General features: G+C 42.2%; 2 protein-coding genes across 4 annotated transcripts in view; both read right to left on the reverse strand.

Annotated features, from left to right (window-relative positions):
* LOC110060690 (armadillo repeat-containing protein 8-like) overlaps nucleotides 1-9,674 on the reverse strand; it is a 41,751-nt gene extending 32,077 nt beyond the window's left edge. Inside the window, exons 1-5 of one of the 3 annotated variants that reach the window (XM_089288428.1) lie at nucleotides 9,330-9,674; nucleotides 9,185-9,258; nucleotides 7,832-7,986; nucleotides 6,087-6,146; nucleotides 5,528-5,625 (exon numbers count right to left, since the gene is read on the reverse strand). In XM_089288428.1, the coding sequence (XP_089144554.1) occupies nucleotides 5,528-5,625; nucleotides 6,087-6,146; nucleotides 7,832-7,986; nucleotides 9,185-9,258; nucleotides 9,330-9,350 (408 nt within the window). In that variant the 5' untranslated portion in view covers nucleotides 9,351-9,674. The remainder of the gene's footprint in view (nucleotides 1-5,527; nucleotides 5,626-6,086; nucleotides 6,147-7,831; nucleotides 7,987-9,184; nucleotides 9,259-9,329) is intronic. The other 2 variants (XM_089288429.1, XM_089288430.1) reach the window with 2 other exon arrangements.
* Nucleotides 9,675-11,303: 1,629 nt separating this feature from the next.
* On the reverse strand, nucleotides 11,304-14,960 carry LOC110060693 (uncharacterized). The gene is made up of 4 exons (XM_020767480.2): nucleotides 14,814-14,960; nucleotides 14,343-14,444; nucleotides 13,562-13,654; nucleotides 11,304-12,729 (listed from the first exon to the last, which is right to left on the reverse strand). The coding sequence occupies exons 1-4, from the start codon at nucleotides 14,892-14,894 to the stop codon at nucleotides 12,628-12,630; spliced, it is 378 nt and encodes a 125-aa protein (XP_020623139.2). The 5' UTR covers nucleotides 14,895-14,960; the 3' UTR covers nucleotides 11,304-12,627.
* Nucleotides 14,961-15,204: the final 244 nt, after the last annotated feature.

Here is a 15,204-nt window from a genome sequence, read left to right on the forward strand (position 1 = left end):
GCACCAAACTTCTCGACTGGATTGCGACCAGCGTGCAAGTAAAGGAGCAGGCCAAGCAGAACTTCAACAACACCGACTATGCCTTCAAACTCTACAACCAGGCGCATCCTGACGAACAGATGATACCCCCCAAGGAGCCCAAGTTCTCAGATTTCTATCAGCCAAGCGAGCAGCAGAAAAAGGGTGAACTCATGTTCGTTGGCGCCGGCGCTCTCGCTCTGGGCTACGCAGCCTTCCGGTTCCTTTAAACTTTTTTACGCCTTACTTATATGGACGCCATCAAAGAAAAATCTGTTTATGCAAGGCCGTTGACACCTTGCACGAAGTCTGTTGGGAAAAACGAAAAAATACTCCCCTCTCTTGTCCAGATTCGTTATCTCTACCAGCCTGGCGAGCTTGAAGGGGGCGTGAAAAGAGCCACAGACCCTATCTGCTCTTTGAAAGTTTACAGCATTGAAAGGTCTTTCATCAAACCAGATCAACCTGTTCTCTACTATCTGCGCGACGGGCACAAGTGCCACTTCATGCGTGAAGAGCTGCTCGTTGTCCCTCCAAACACTACTCTTCCTCCGGCTGATGTGAACTAAAGGTGAAATTCGATTGGTTCGGTCTGAATCCCGTCGGGCAGCACCCACCGCTTATCGTAATAAGCGCTCAGCCCCAGCTTCTGCTGCTCATAAGTGACCATCTGCCCGTCCCGCATCCTGAAACCTCTGTTGGTCGCCATATCTTTGCTGCCTTCCAGCGCTTCCTCGAACCGCTGCCATGTCAGTTTGTTCTGCATTTTCAACATCCCTTTCGTGCTAAACTTCTTTTTTTCGCCTCCCTCTCCAGTGTAGGGAAAACAGCACTTTGAGCTGAGTGCGATCATCCGGCTGCCCTCGGGGTGCGCCCGCTCCACTTGTCCCAAGGCAGCCACTGATTTTTTTCCGCCTCGAATTCGGCTTTCAACTCTGGCTGGACAATGTCTTCGAGCCGCTGCCCCGAGATTGCCATGTAGTTGCTGTCCGTGTCCATCTGGATGAGCTCGAAGTCTCTTCTGTCGACGTACTTGTCGAGAAAGTCGTAGTAGAATTCCAGCATCTGCAGCTTCGCCAGCTGATAGACAGCGATTCCAATCTGGAACAGCCGTCTGATTGTGATCCGAGGCTTGCGGCTTTCCAGCTCGTAGGCCTCTCTGATCTCGTCGAGGTCTTCGAAATACGCGCTCTGCAGCGCTCTGTCAGCAACCTTCTCATCTTTCGTGTATATCATGTTCGTTTGCCGCTCCAGCGCTTCAATCAGTTTCCTGTAAGCGCTGTTTCTGAGGAGTTTGAACACTTCAGCGAGCAGCGCCTTGCTGTTGTCCTCCGTCACCTGATCCACAAACCAGGTAAAGATCTTACCCGGTTCGTAGTCGATTGTTCTGGAAACCCCCGTGACAACCGCCCCATGGTTCACGTACCACAGCAACAGAGGTGCGTAAAGCCCCCACAAGCTTTCCCCCGTCTCCGCGCTGTCTGCCCGTTCTCACCAAGTACTCTTCCATGTTTCAGCACAGCTTTGGCGGGAACCCTTTTGTTGTAAAAGAAAGGGCACATCTCCTCGAACATTGGCCTTAAGTGCTCTGGGATCTCTATGTCGACTTTGGCGAAGCCAAACCAACTTCCCGCTTTCAACCAGTGAATCAGACCTTCGGTCGCTTCCGCTTGGCGGCCATCGTCGTAGTGCACGACCTTCTGCTTCTCGCAAGGCATTTCTCTGAGCATGGTCGAGGGATGGAGAGCGTTGGCATCGAAACCGAGAATCTTTTTGCAAAGACGCGGTTCTTCAAACTGATGTGACCTTATCCGTGTCACACCGGCCTCGTGCCATCTTCTGAAAACCAGGCTCGGTCCGCCAACAACTGCCCCTTTGAGCATTTCATAACCCTCTTTGCTTGGGCTGTAAAGGTCTGCGCCGCGCTCGATTGCCCCTCGGAGCAAATAATGCAAACTCACCCCTAGCATGCTCACCACGTCTTTCAGAATGTCGATTCCTCTCTTGGTGTAGAAGCTTTTCATCTTTTCCAGCGCCTCGAGGCCGGGGGCGACATCAAGATTGTTGTAGTAACGCAGCCAGTCTGCAAAGGTCCGCATCCCCTTTTCTTTGAACAGCCGCTGGCACCCCTCCCACTCCTTCCACATGAGAACTTATCCGCCCTTCAGCTTCGAATACCAGGTCTCGTATTCCGGGAGCCCAGGGAAATTGAGCTTTTCGGGCGCGTCGAACCATTCGTAAGGGAACCAGGATTTCTCAGACTCACTTCCGAAGGCTTTCACCCATTTCGCGTAGCTCGTGCCTGGGCCCAGATAGTTGATGATATCGAGGAAATGTGTCCCCCAGGTGAGCAGGAACATGGTTTTGTTTCCCTTCTTGGCCACTTTGACTTTTTTTGATACTTCGGCAAGAGTGCTGGCGAAGTGGTTTTTGATCAGATTCAGGTCATATGATCCTGAGTTGAAGCCCACGACAGGGACCTGGTTGCACCATTCATTGATTTTTTGCTGCTGATCTTTTGTCAGCAGGTGAATGTCTTCTGGCACAAACTCCGCTCTCACCTGGTCCTGGATGTTTTTCTCGCGCCTCTCCAGCTCTTTCATAAACTTGCGGACCACCTTCGTGGGGTTTCTTTCCCAGATGTGGGTGGGCTCTTTTTCGAGAGTGTCCCCAACGCTCACAGAGATTGGCACATGCGCGTTTTGTATCGTTAGCGCTCCTGTCGGTTCTTTCCGATAGTTTTTGTCGCCATACGCCTCAAAATCGTTCAAGATCGTGTGCGGGTAAGTTTTCGTTTGCTTCCTCGGGAGTTCCCCCTTAAGAAACCCAACTTCGCAAGACCATGCTTCGATAACTTCATAGCCGAGTTTCTGCAGAAAAGTGGTACAGTTCATGGTGGCTTGGTACAGTTGTTCGGGGGTTTTAGCGTTAGTTACAGCCATCTGTTCTCAATTCCGCGGGTAACATTTTGGCCATCCGTGGAAGGCGCAGCCGTGGTATTGGAATACCGTCCTTGTTTCGTGGTTGTACCCGTCAACAGGAGAAGACTTCATTTTCCCGCCTTCTCGCAGAAGCCATCTCTCGCCCCCGTGCCCACACATCGCGTGGTGGATGTGGATGCCCCGTCGCTTCGCTTCCCACTCCAGCCACAGAATCGCTTGTTTCGATGCTGAGCCTTTTTGGTACATCACTCTCTCGAAAGCTGTCTGTGGGGCTTCCACTTTTGTCCCCAGGCAAAAGATTACCGTTTTTCCCGCGCTGCAGGTTTCGTGATGCCGTTTGAGACTGCACGGTTGTGAATCTCTGCCCGCAATGCGTGCATGCATAGGTTTTCACCAGCTTTGCGATGTCTTTTACCAAGAAAGCGTGGCCTTCGTAGACACCTATCGTCAAAATCTTTTTAAGTTTGGGGTTCGGGTTTATTCTGAGGTGCCAAACCACTTCTCCATTTTCCAGACGCTCAGACTCGTAGACACGGATTCCAAGCCAAGATGACACCGATGAGCCCTCATTCAGATGGGCTTCGACCTTTTCCAACTCATCAAGAGACGTTTTTGCGAAGTTCTCTGGAATGGTCTTTAGTTTGTAGAAACTCTTGGCGAGATTTCGGGCTTCTTTTGTGCAATGGTCTGTGCGCGCCCCTCGGTGCACAGCGATGCACCGCCATAGGCACAGGTTGTCATTATATACGTCCAAAGATACCATTGCCCGGCTATGGGCAAGGTTGCGCAGCCAGTCAGGCAAAGGCCCTGTTCCCACCAACGGCTGCCTGTCAATCACAACCTTCAGGTCTACGTTGAAAAAGGCTTCGAACACCCACTTTGTGTTGGGCCTGTCGACTTTTTCATTGTCGAGACGCAGTTCTTCCTGGCGGTTAAGCCATTTTTCCGCGTCTTCCAGTTTGTTAAACCACTGTGAGCCCTTGGGGTTCGAGTAGTACACGATCACAGTTCCATCCTCAATGTTGCGCAACTGGTACGCAAAAACGTGCCTCAGATAGAATGACGTGCTTTCTCTTTCACGTATCCTCGACATAAAGTCTGGTTCGAGATTTCTCCCCAGACCTCTGATGAGGCACCATCGAATGAAACGCCGGCCTGTACTCTCTTCCTCTTCTTTCTCTGCGTCATCGAACAGATCCAGAATCTCCTTCTGGTAGTCTGTCACTGTTCGGGTTTTCCACGCAGGGAAGGGGTCGTACTCCCTCAGAAGCGCTTGCGCTTTTCTAGACTTTCTTTGGCATGGAGGGGGTCTTGGTTGGTAAGGCTTTGGGAGTAAGGGGTTTTGCAAACTCTTCTGCGTTTCTTGAGAAATTGGTTCATCCAGCACGTTCTGGACAACCTTTCTTACCGCCGGAGCGTTTTCTGCAAGAAGTTGCTCCAAATACAATGCTGCTGGATCTATTTTTGCGAGTTCTTCATCCAGTATTTCTTCGTACCTTTGGTTTCTAGAAGCCATAGTTCCTTTTGTATAACACAAGTATTCATTTCTCTAGCTGTTGTGTTTCTTTCAGCTCGAGCAAAACAAGTTCAAAAGTTTGCTTTGGTTTTTTGCGGTTGCGGGCAAGCCGCTGTTTTAGCGTGTTCCCGCCGCACGGTCTGCATAGGTGGTAATCGCACAAAAGCCCGATCCCGCAGCCTCTACACGGCTCTGGCATCTTCATTCCTTTCTTTAGCTGGTATTTATGCTGCCTGCAATATGTACAGCCCCCGACACAACTCTTCCTGCAGCTCTCTTTCTGGCCCCGCATCAGCCACGTGCACTTGTTTGTTGCTCAAGACATCGCGGCTCAGGCGGTATAACAGTGGGCTCGTTTGTTTCCAATTGCGCCCTTCCCTCCCTCCCTCCCCTTAGTAGTATATAGGGTAGTTGGCAAATACTATTTCAAAGAGGGAGAAGTATTTCCTGTTTTGCAACTCCCTGGTTTAACCGAAGCGAGCTTGCCAGCTTCGGACTTACAGCTGGCGGTTTCAAAATGAGGAAATACTTCTCCCTCTGCGAAATGGTATTTGCCGACTACCCTATATACTACTGTATATACATTTATTTAGTACCGGTTTATTTTATATTTTTTGTTCATAACAATTTGTATAATCATTGTAGTTATTTCTATTTTTTACAATTTTCTTCTTTGTATTAAGTATAGTGCTTGTGCAAGTGTTATTCCATGTCTCACGCTTCTTAAAATTGTATGTTAATTTTTTCAAAAATTTTGCATTGTATCACATTTTACTTATACGCCATTGCTTGTATTAATTCAACCAAACTTGTAAATGAATTCACAACTGAAGATGATCATTAAACAATCGAACCATGCCTTGTTTTAAACAGTTGTTGTCCATTTCTTAAATGTTTTAAGCAACTTTAAAAATCATTGATGTCTGTTTATACATGTAGTTGAAGCTAAACATGTAGCTTCATAACAGCAGCACATGTACAAAGTTACGAATAGTTTAATCCAGAAGCTGGGGAGGCTAATCTCTGCCAGTTCATTACAAACATTACTTACTTTAAAGACTGGACTGCATGGAGTAAGGGAAGAACTATAGAGTGACTTCAAGGATCTGACAGATGCTGCAACCACTCTAGCATCTGAATGACAAATACCTGCCAGAGATTCAAGGAAACAAAAATTAGAAATTTATAAACGAGTATATATTCTAGGTGATGAGAATGCAAACCTTTTAGAATTTCAGTACTTTAAGGCTCACCAGAAAGTCTTAGTAATCTTGTATAAGTTAAGTCTTATTACATAGCACATCCATGTACTATCATTAGTATCATCAGTACTATTATTGTTTGAAAACTCACAACTGCATGGGGAAGCAATATTTTGAGGGGCAGAAAATGCATTTTGCTGTTTACCATTTTAAAACCTTGAATTAAAATGAGTCTATTCCTCTTGATGGTTAGAGGACACTTGTCCCAAATCAGACTAAGAATACTGAGAAATAAATTGAATTACTTTTAAAAGAAAACAGCACTTGCCATTAGCCTGTCCTAAATGACAGTAAGACTTCCTTTACACTGTACTTACAAACCAAAAAAAGAGCACAAATAGAATATACCTTTGAAGAACACATCAAGTGAGTGTGCTTCCAAAAGAGCTTGAACGTTCTCAGCAGAACCTTTAAACAGAAGAAACAATATAACTTATCTTATATCACAGGAGAAACATGCAACAATAATATGTCATAATAAGAAACAGGAGCATTATTTTTTTTCTTTTAGTAATGAATTTGTTCACCAAAAGAAAATATTTATCCAAACATTTCTGGCATCGTTGAGAAAGAGATGACTCGCAACTCCTAATATTTCAAACTGAGACCCACACAAAGAAGAGAAAGCAGAATTTAATTAAATAAATAATACGTACATACATACTTTATTCGTCCCAATTCAGAATAAAGATCGAACTATTAAAAATTAAATTATTTAAAAATTCTATGTACAACTCAATTAATCAATTAATAAGTGACTAATTAACAAATTAGTTACTACATGTAAGTGTCAAGATATTCTGTTACCAGTACTACTCGGAGAAACTAAATAAACAAATGGACATGGTCAATAATAGAACAGAAAACTTGTCATTCAAATACTCCCAACTGGTGGAGGCTAATCAGTTCCTTTTAAAAAGCATGGGGAAGTTGTGTGGAGGTGTGCTGGCCTCATGGTTAATGCTCTTGACTCCATATTGAGTGATTCGGGTTCGAGCTCTAGCCAGGGGCAATTCGTGTTATGTTCTTGGGCAAGACATTTCACCCTCACAGCTGAGTTAAATTTGGGACTACTGAAACAAGATTCATATAGTGGCAGAGAAGAGGATAGGAACCTGGGTACCATGATTTGATATGCACAGATTTCTGGTGGACTGACCCAAGGCAAATTGAAAACTTTTATCATAAAAGATGTTAGCCATCTTTCTGCAGATTAGCAAAGATCATCTGATTGATCACTATAGTGAATAATTCCAAACTGTACAATGTAACTGGGAAATGAAAGCCTGGTGTGAAAAAGAAACCAGTTCCTGGTTAATGAACACCGCAGGATATTCAGAATGGAAAAACACAATAAACATGTGCACTTTTTAGCTGTGTGCCAGGCTCCAAGTTTGAAAAAACGGCAGGAATTTTGTTGATCATGTACGCAAAATGAGTAACAAACTTAATATGCTTTCCCAAATTCAAGTAGCAACATTTTCTTGTCACTAATGGAAAGCTGGTGGAATGTTTTTGTGGGGAATCAATTTTTATCGGACAAAACTGACATCAAGAAGGTTTCAGAACCCTTTATCCCCATGGCATACAATAAATTTCAGTGCAAAGACACAACTTTTGTTGCAAACCCTCTTAACATATTGCATCCATATAAGCACAGCACTTATATATAAACTAGAGAGCCTCACAGCAGACACGGGGAGCCTGGTTTTCTTTATAATGAAATGCCAAAAAATTCATGTTCACTCAAGTATAAATTAATCAACTGAGCGACATCCTCATGTCCCTTATTACAGTCCACCATTCTCTCCAACATTACGGCCTGTACTGCTTGAGCCCGCAAGTAGGGAGGTGGGAAGAGGAGTACCATGAGAACATGTTTGGTCTTTCAAAAGGTACATGCACATATCCACCATACTAATCACTATCACCAACCACTAACAACAACCATGAACTAAGCTAAAATCTGAAACAGGATGCAGAAAAATCAAACATTTTGGTCTTAAAGAGGGAAAGAAAGTGGACAACTGGGAGTCACACCTTATGGGACAAGCCCTGCCCATCCAGGATGTAAATAAAATTATAAACCATACCTCTTGCCAGGCTCCCTAACAGCACAACTGATTCAACAACAAACTCAATTCCAGTGTCATCCTGCACCAGAAGTTCTATTATCTTTGGTATGACATCAAGTCTGATGAATGATGACTTTTTAGCTTTATTTCCAATCACTGCATTTTTTATATTTCTGTAGCAATTAAAAAAAGATGATTGTAATAGTCTACCAGTTCAGTTCAGTACACTTTAATAATACTATACTATATCAGTTCAGTTCAATAATACTATACAGTCCTGTCATCTCAATCATCTGTACGGAAACCTACATTTTTGAGATTACATAACAGGCTTGCCAGTGTCAGATCTATCTTATGAAAATGAAATGTACACTTTTTGTTTGTTAGTCTTCTTTTTGTTCTTTTCATGTTTTCTTGTTGTTTCTCTTTTTTTTGGAATACACAGTTAACACTGTATCTTGATTATTATTTGTTTTCTTTTCCTTTTTTAGGCTGCATCTCAGCCATCTTTCTGTCTGGCTGTACAGTCCTGGTCTTGCACTCAATTGACCTTTTTAGCTTGGGTGTTTGTTTTTCCATAACAGACCCACAGTTTTCGCTAGAGTATTGTTATTTTATCCATCAAAAAGTTGTTCATTCATGTACACATGACTATTTGGAAATGTGAAAGCAAGAATTCTCAAGAGTATCATCACTGGGGGGGGGGGGGAAGGGTACTTTGGGAATTTCTGGGTGGGGATGTGCCGCTGGGACCCTGGAACCCTTAGCCTATACCAGAGCTAGTTCAGCTGAATTTTGCTACCCTATACCAGAGTAACCTTCCCAAATCCCCCAATCTATCGACACTGTTAAAGCTGATTTGCATATATTTAAACTTGCCGATTTGATTTTTTTTATATTTTTGAGTGGTAATTCCTGGTTTCCTTAGTCTAGATAAAATCCTCAACCAACTAGTCAGTTTTGTGAAAAATCATACCCTATTCTAGACCCAACTGCTAGAGTAAACTGCTTGAAAACCATACCCTTCACAGCAGTACATACCTATTTAGCCCATATATGGCAGTGCCCCCCCCCCCCCCCCCCCCCCATCACATGGTCTGAAATGGGGTAACAAACTGCATAAACTAAATAGGTCTATTTTCAGCATCACAAAATTCAGTACGGACCGGTTGCTAGTTAGAAGTCTTAACAGTACAAAAATTAGGGAAGTCAGGGAACGATATATATTTTAAGTGGCAAAAAGACAACCTTAAGATGACATGATAAGCAGAAAGCTGACATGTAGGCCTTCTGTTAAAGTTATTCTTGACCGCTGGTAACTTATTTAAAGAAACACGTGAAATAATTTAATTTACACCGAAATACACTCACGTAACGGCTTGAAGTCTGTCATCATATTCAGGAGAAGACAGGTTATTCACAAAAACTTCATCAGTGTCCGGCTCCTAGAAAACGCTTAAATTAAAACTAGAACTAATAAATAAAGCGACAATATCATTAGCGACTTCTCACCTACCGTAAATACCGGCATTTTCATGGTGAACAGACTGGGTTTCAACTTTTTATCTCGCTTTCTTTTTTTCTCGCTCTCTCTTTCTTAAAGTACGTAGTCAGCAGTTGTTACCGAAGGCTCAAAACATGGACTTATATAGTATGCTGTGTAACTAACTGCAAATATCCTCACGTCATTCGAACTTCCAGTCCAGTCACGACCAGTCACCTAGCCTGCGAACAGGCTCCCAGCGAGGGCGGAAAAAAATTCGGCGAGCGAAAGCGTGATTCCGTGAGCGAAGCGAGTGGGAGTCGTAGCGTGAATCCGCGAGCGAAGCACTCCCTCGTCACCAGACCGCTCTCGGGTCGTCCCGCTCGCCCTGTTCTACACTCGGCTAGCTCGCTCTGAAACCAACCGGGAGCCTGTTCGCAGGCTACCAGTCACCCTTTGTCCCGAACCGGCAAAGTAATCCGTAGATTCAAGAAAAGAAAAAACATTGACCTGTTAATCGTACTTGGCCACGTTGTCATTGTGCAAGTGCACCCTAGCTAAGCACATTGAGCTCTTGATAAGATGAACTAGGATAACTCTCTCAGTCCAACATGTGGGTATGGCCCCCGGAGCGGGGGCAGGGGGGGTTACTATCTTATATGGGCTATATATGTATGTGCGGCCCCAAAGGGTATGGTTTTTCAGCCATTTTGGTAATAAATAGGGTATCAATTTTAGCTGATTTTAGCCATTTTGGTCATAAATAGGGTATGGTTTTTGCACTCTAGCCTAGATATGGGTATGTTGTCAAGAAGAAGCCACTTTTTCATCATTATCGAAAAAAAAAGTCAACAAAAGCCCTTGGCAAATTATGTTTACGGTAATTTAACATTGGCCTGAACTAGGGAACAAATCGTACTGCATGTCTGAAACAGGGTTTTGATTTAAGGGTCAGGTCATAAGTAGGGTTTCGAATTTATGGTCAGGTCATAAATAGGGTAGGGAATATTGCAGATTTTGGTCATAAATAGGGTAAGGGTTTTGGGAAGAGGGCTGCATACCCTCGCCCTATTTATCTGGGAGTACCCCCCAGGGCGAGAGAGGATGGAGATGGGGGGCCCTATGGCCCAAGGGAGGATGGGGGGTTGCCCCATTCCAAAAGGTCGGGGATGCTCGTTGAATTTGTTAAATTCCAAAGAGAGACTGATCTGGAAGTGGCTCAAACTTTTCTTTGAAACCTAAAAGACACTAACCTAAAATGGACAGATATTTTCAATTATATTTAGAGTGCAACCCTAAAGGTTCCATGAAGGCTACAACCCTGAACCCCCCCAAGTGAGACCAAAATGTGTGATTTACACCACTAACAGGGATGATGAGCATCCCTGACTTTTTCACATGTGAGACACACAGAGCAGGAGAGGGGGAGGGGTGCAGTTGTCAAGAGACACAGGCTTAGAAGATGGCAGGAAACCAAGACCAGTTGGACAGGAAAATCAGTTAAGAAGGGAAAAACAACATTGGAAAGAAGCATTGATGTAAAACATGTACTCAGGATATTTTCTTTTTCTTGAACAGTATGGTGTACTGTCATACACCTACCTAAAAAGAACACAGTTCTGTAACTTTAAAAGTCTATACATAGTTTATTTTTTAACCATTAATTAGATTTCGAGGCAGTTTCTGTTAGTATTTTCAAGAAAGCAGAAAATAGAGGAGCTTTACATAAATTTTAAGACAGTCAAGTTTGACAACTAGTTGTGAATGAAGTACCCTTTGTCTGGAAATTTGCAAAGAATGTCTGTGAAATGAGGCTGACAGCTGTAAATGTACTCCATGTATCAAAGTAACTCACTCAGTTTAATTCTGTTGTATCAATCATAATGAAATGATATTCAGGATATTATTTTCATTTCACATATTTAAAACTGCAGTTCAGATTTCAAAAATCAGGTATGCAGTGAAGATAGGTTTGTACTATGATTTAAAAACAACACTGTAACCAAATATCTTCTAAACCATTTATTGGCATATTTCCAGCAAAAAATTCCTCATACAAAAACGTTTACATGACACAGTACCAGGTAACATATGATAAAGGACCAGAGAATATTCATGACTTCTGATACATCAATGATCCTATTGAGTTAACCAATAACAACATTCTCTTAAGTGAAACAAGGTGAAAATAGTCATTAGGTAGGAGGGGCTCTTATTTTTTTTCAACCATTTCACTAAGGGTCCTTCTGCACCAGGCTGACAAATTTGTTCAGCTCTACCAAACATCATGACAAATATTGCCTAAAAATATTTGCAAACCACAATACAGAAATATTTGACTCCTTCTGTTCACTGTGAAACGGCTTCATCAATGTTGTCCTTAAAATAAATTGACAATAAATCGACAGATCTGCCAGTTTTGATGCTTGGCAAAAAGTTGGCCTGCTGTGAGGTAGGGTGACAATGTTTTTGAAGCTTGGTATGGTTTTTGCAAAATAAACCAAAATTTGCCTATAGTGGATTGGCTCCTTAGTGAGCCTCTTCAGTGGCTAGTCATGTACACAGTACATTTTCTTCTTCAGGATGCATTGCAGCAGTGCTTTCAAAAAGACCTGACACTTACCAGAGCTCTGGCAAGCATCTGCTGATGCTGTCTGATGGTTGCTTCACTAGGGAAGTTATTTACATGTATATGTACCGGTATTGTACGGTTCGAGAATATATTCATACTTCCCTCGCAGAAAAGATTGGAATTTCCTGAGGGGGGAGGGAGTAACTTCTGTAAGACTGAAAAACTTAAGAAATGCAGGAAGTTTTATTGGAATTTCCAGAGGGGTGGGGTTCTCTGAAAAAAATCCCTTCTGTGGGGGAGGTATGGATATTTTCTGGAACTACACATTTCTATTCTTACTAAAAGCAATGTAATTGTTGAAAAATTTCTGATGAGCATCACAGCACTCTTGTTCTGTCCCTCTGGGCATTGATATGTATTATTTTACATATATGTACATGTACCCTACTGTATACACTATGACATTCAAGAGTCATTAAAAATAACAGATTCAGTGCAACTGTTGTTCAATAGTTGCACAGCTTCACAAGAGTACAGTCATGAGCGTGAATCAAACTGCTGTCCAGCTGAGAATAAACTTCCATTGTATCCCCAGCCACATCCTGCTGCTCACAGCCCAAGTCACCCGTCATACCAGTTACCATTGTACTGATGTTGATACAAGTAAAGCCGCAGGCTTCTTATGGCACAGCTTATGATGGTCAATTCACTGTACATGCACTCATTAAATCTGCAAAACAGTTCCAGCTTAGGAAAAATTCAAACTTCATCTTCATTTAATAGCATGTTGGGGATTCCATTTTTGATTGGAAATTTTTTGCCTGATTCTGGACAGACCAGTGATCCTTCTTCCACTTCAACCTGTATACAAAAAAAAAACATATTAAAGACTGCTGGTTAAATAACAATGTCTCTGAATGGATGGCAAAGTATTTAGCACAAGGCTACAATATTAAGCAAATTTCTCGCCCTTTAAAACTTTAGAAAAACAACAGAAAACTGCTGCTGATGTATTAGCATGTGCGTACCAGCATAAATGAGCTTCATAAAAACTGAGCTGGTTTAATCTATGTATGCAACATACGCAATGTTTGTTACATATACATGTGCGCGTGCATGTACACATAGGTATTGATTGGTACAGTGGCTTAGGGTATGTCGTCCGATCAGCTACATGTACACTGTAGCAATATTTATTATATTGGAGAAATATTACCTCTACCATCAGAAGTTTAATCAAGAAAAAAAAAAAGAATTTATAATGGGATCTTTTTTTCAGGGCAAATTTCGTATAACTCTTTTTCCAAAAGACTTGAAAAATGGAGGGAGAGGTGTAGTGGCCTAATGATTATTGCGAGGGACTCCAGATTAGTTTTGACCACTGCCTGGGGCCAACAGCAACAACAACATCTCTTATTTAAACACGGTGGGTTTTAGAGCTAATATAGCTTATGGGACCGACATGTAAAAAATGTTAATAGGATAATAAACAATTGAAAAAATGCAAAAAAGATACATGGGACTGTGTGCATTTCTGCTTATAGGCAAGATACTATTTTCGCAGTGTCTCTCTCCATCCTTATGCGTAAACAAAAAGATTGTATCTCTGAAATGGCGTATGTTATAAATAGAACACTTGAAAGCCCTACTATGCCACAGAATTTAATCATATTATTGCTTCTTGAATACAAACCTCTAGCAAAACATGATGAGCTTTTTTAAGAAATTCTTCATCTTTTTCATAGTCTGGGATTAATTCATCTGGCAGACCCTCAGACCGTCCAACCTGAAGTTATTAGATTATTTCTCAGATCACAAGTTGTAATACAGTACTGTGATAAAAATTTTCAATGTTACCAGCTAACAGGACTAAGGGAAGGGTAAGATAACTTAATATGGTTCTGTCATGTTGATGTACGATACCACTTTAGCAGAGAAATATGGTGGCCAAAAAGGTCAGACTGTGAGAAGAAAAACATATTTCACTGTCAATAGATGTTCTCATTTTTTCGCCAGCTTCTCAGTGGTCCAGAATCCTAAATCCTTGAATCTGATTGGCTAATCCTGCACACTCCAGTGGTCTAGATTTTCCCATACGGAATGCTCAGAAATTTCCAACTTTAGCAACTTTTCAAGGTTTTAGTTACACCATAAAACAATGTAAAATGTGAAAATTCAACACAGAGGCAAACAATCCTGGATTCCGATAACAAGAGCTATCATAGCGAAATGCCAAACACGTGTGCATTCTCCAAATTTGAACTGAATGGCTTAAAACTCAACACAAAAATAGTTCTCAAAATATAAAGAAAATTAACATGTCATTTACCGGTCTTGGCCTTGCGAAAAACTGTCCCCTCTGTCTTGAGTACAGACCTTAGTCCATACTCAGGCACAGTTTTTCCCGATACGGATCTCCCTGCCAGCAAATAACATATGTGTAACATTAAGTAGTACATGTATGTTGGACTCACTTGTTGTGCTGCCTGGACTAGAGCACTCCATTCCAGTTTAGGAATCATGCGAGAGATGAAGTCAGGATTGAAGTCCACTTCATTTACAACAACATTAACAACCTAACACAAAACAGCAGGATAAAAAGCATAAGTTTACCAAACACAGCTCTTTAAACTGCTGAACTGATGTGGTAGACAAGCTAAGTTGTTTTTTAACTACATTTGCTATAACATACGTTATAATGATTTACACGAAAGGTCCGCATCGATCAGCCTGACTCGATCTTCTTCAAATAAAGTATGTATCAGCATGTATGTGCTCGTCTTCTGGATAGGGATGGCTAATGGTAGGGAAGTCATAACATCGAAATAATCATGTTTTACTGTTTAACGCACTCTTCTGTGACTCCACGTGAAAGTCATAGAATCCAAAGTCACGTCACTGTCTTCAGATACTATATAATTACGGAGCAAAAATAAAATTTGCACCTCTATGGCCAAAGGATATCCATTCTTCACGCCTTTGACATGAGATTTTAGCATGTTATGCGTTAAAAGCCGCATTTTCATCAGAAAGAATTGGCTAAAATGTGCGCTACATCAATGATTCGATGAACGTCGAATGTTTTACAATTGAATGCCGCTGAAATTTGTTGCAGGCTCGCTTGCAGTAACGAGGCTACATAATAGACTCGTTGTGATTGGCTGAAGTGTAAGGGCGCCAAACCGCTCACGTGTAGCTGCGCCAGTGATGACACCTCGGCCTGAAAGTGTTTGGAATTCAGAGCTTTTGTGAGTTTTACAACGAGAATTGTACGCTCCATTGAGGTATTTTTATTTTTTTTCTTTTGAAATACGTGCACTTATTTTTGCGGAGAAG

This window comes from Orbicella faveolata, unplaced genomic scaffold, assembly GCF_042242905.1.
Source record: "Orbicella faveolata isolate gen_17 unplaced genomic scaffold, um_ofav_v1 contig_15, whole genome shotgun sequence".
NCBI lineage: Eukaryota > Metazoa > Cnidaria > Anthozoa > Scleractinia > Merulinidae > Orbicella > Orbicella faveolata.

What these genes read in the sequence shown, in the direction of transcription:
- LOC110060693 (XM_020767480.2), bottom strand. Translation starts at nt 14,894, where the DNA reads ATGAAAATGCGGCTTTTAACGCATAACATGCTAAAATCTCATGTCAAA. An exon ending in TAGTCCAGGCAGCACAACAA is followed by an intron (nt 13,655 to 14,342) that starts GTGAGTCCAACA and finishes TAATAACTTCAG; the next exon opens with GTTGGACGGTCTGAGGGTCT. An exon ending in CTCATCATGTTTTGCTAGAG is followed by an intron (nt 12,730 to 13,561) that starts GTTTGTATTCAA and finishes TTTTGTATACAG; the next exon opens with GTTGAAGTGGAAGAAGGATC.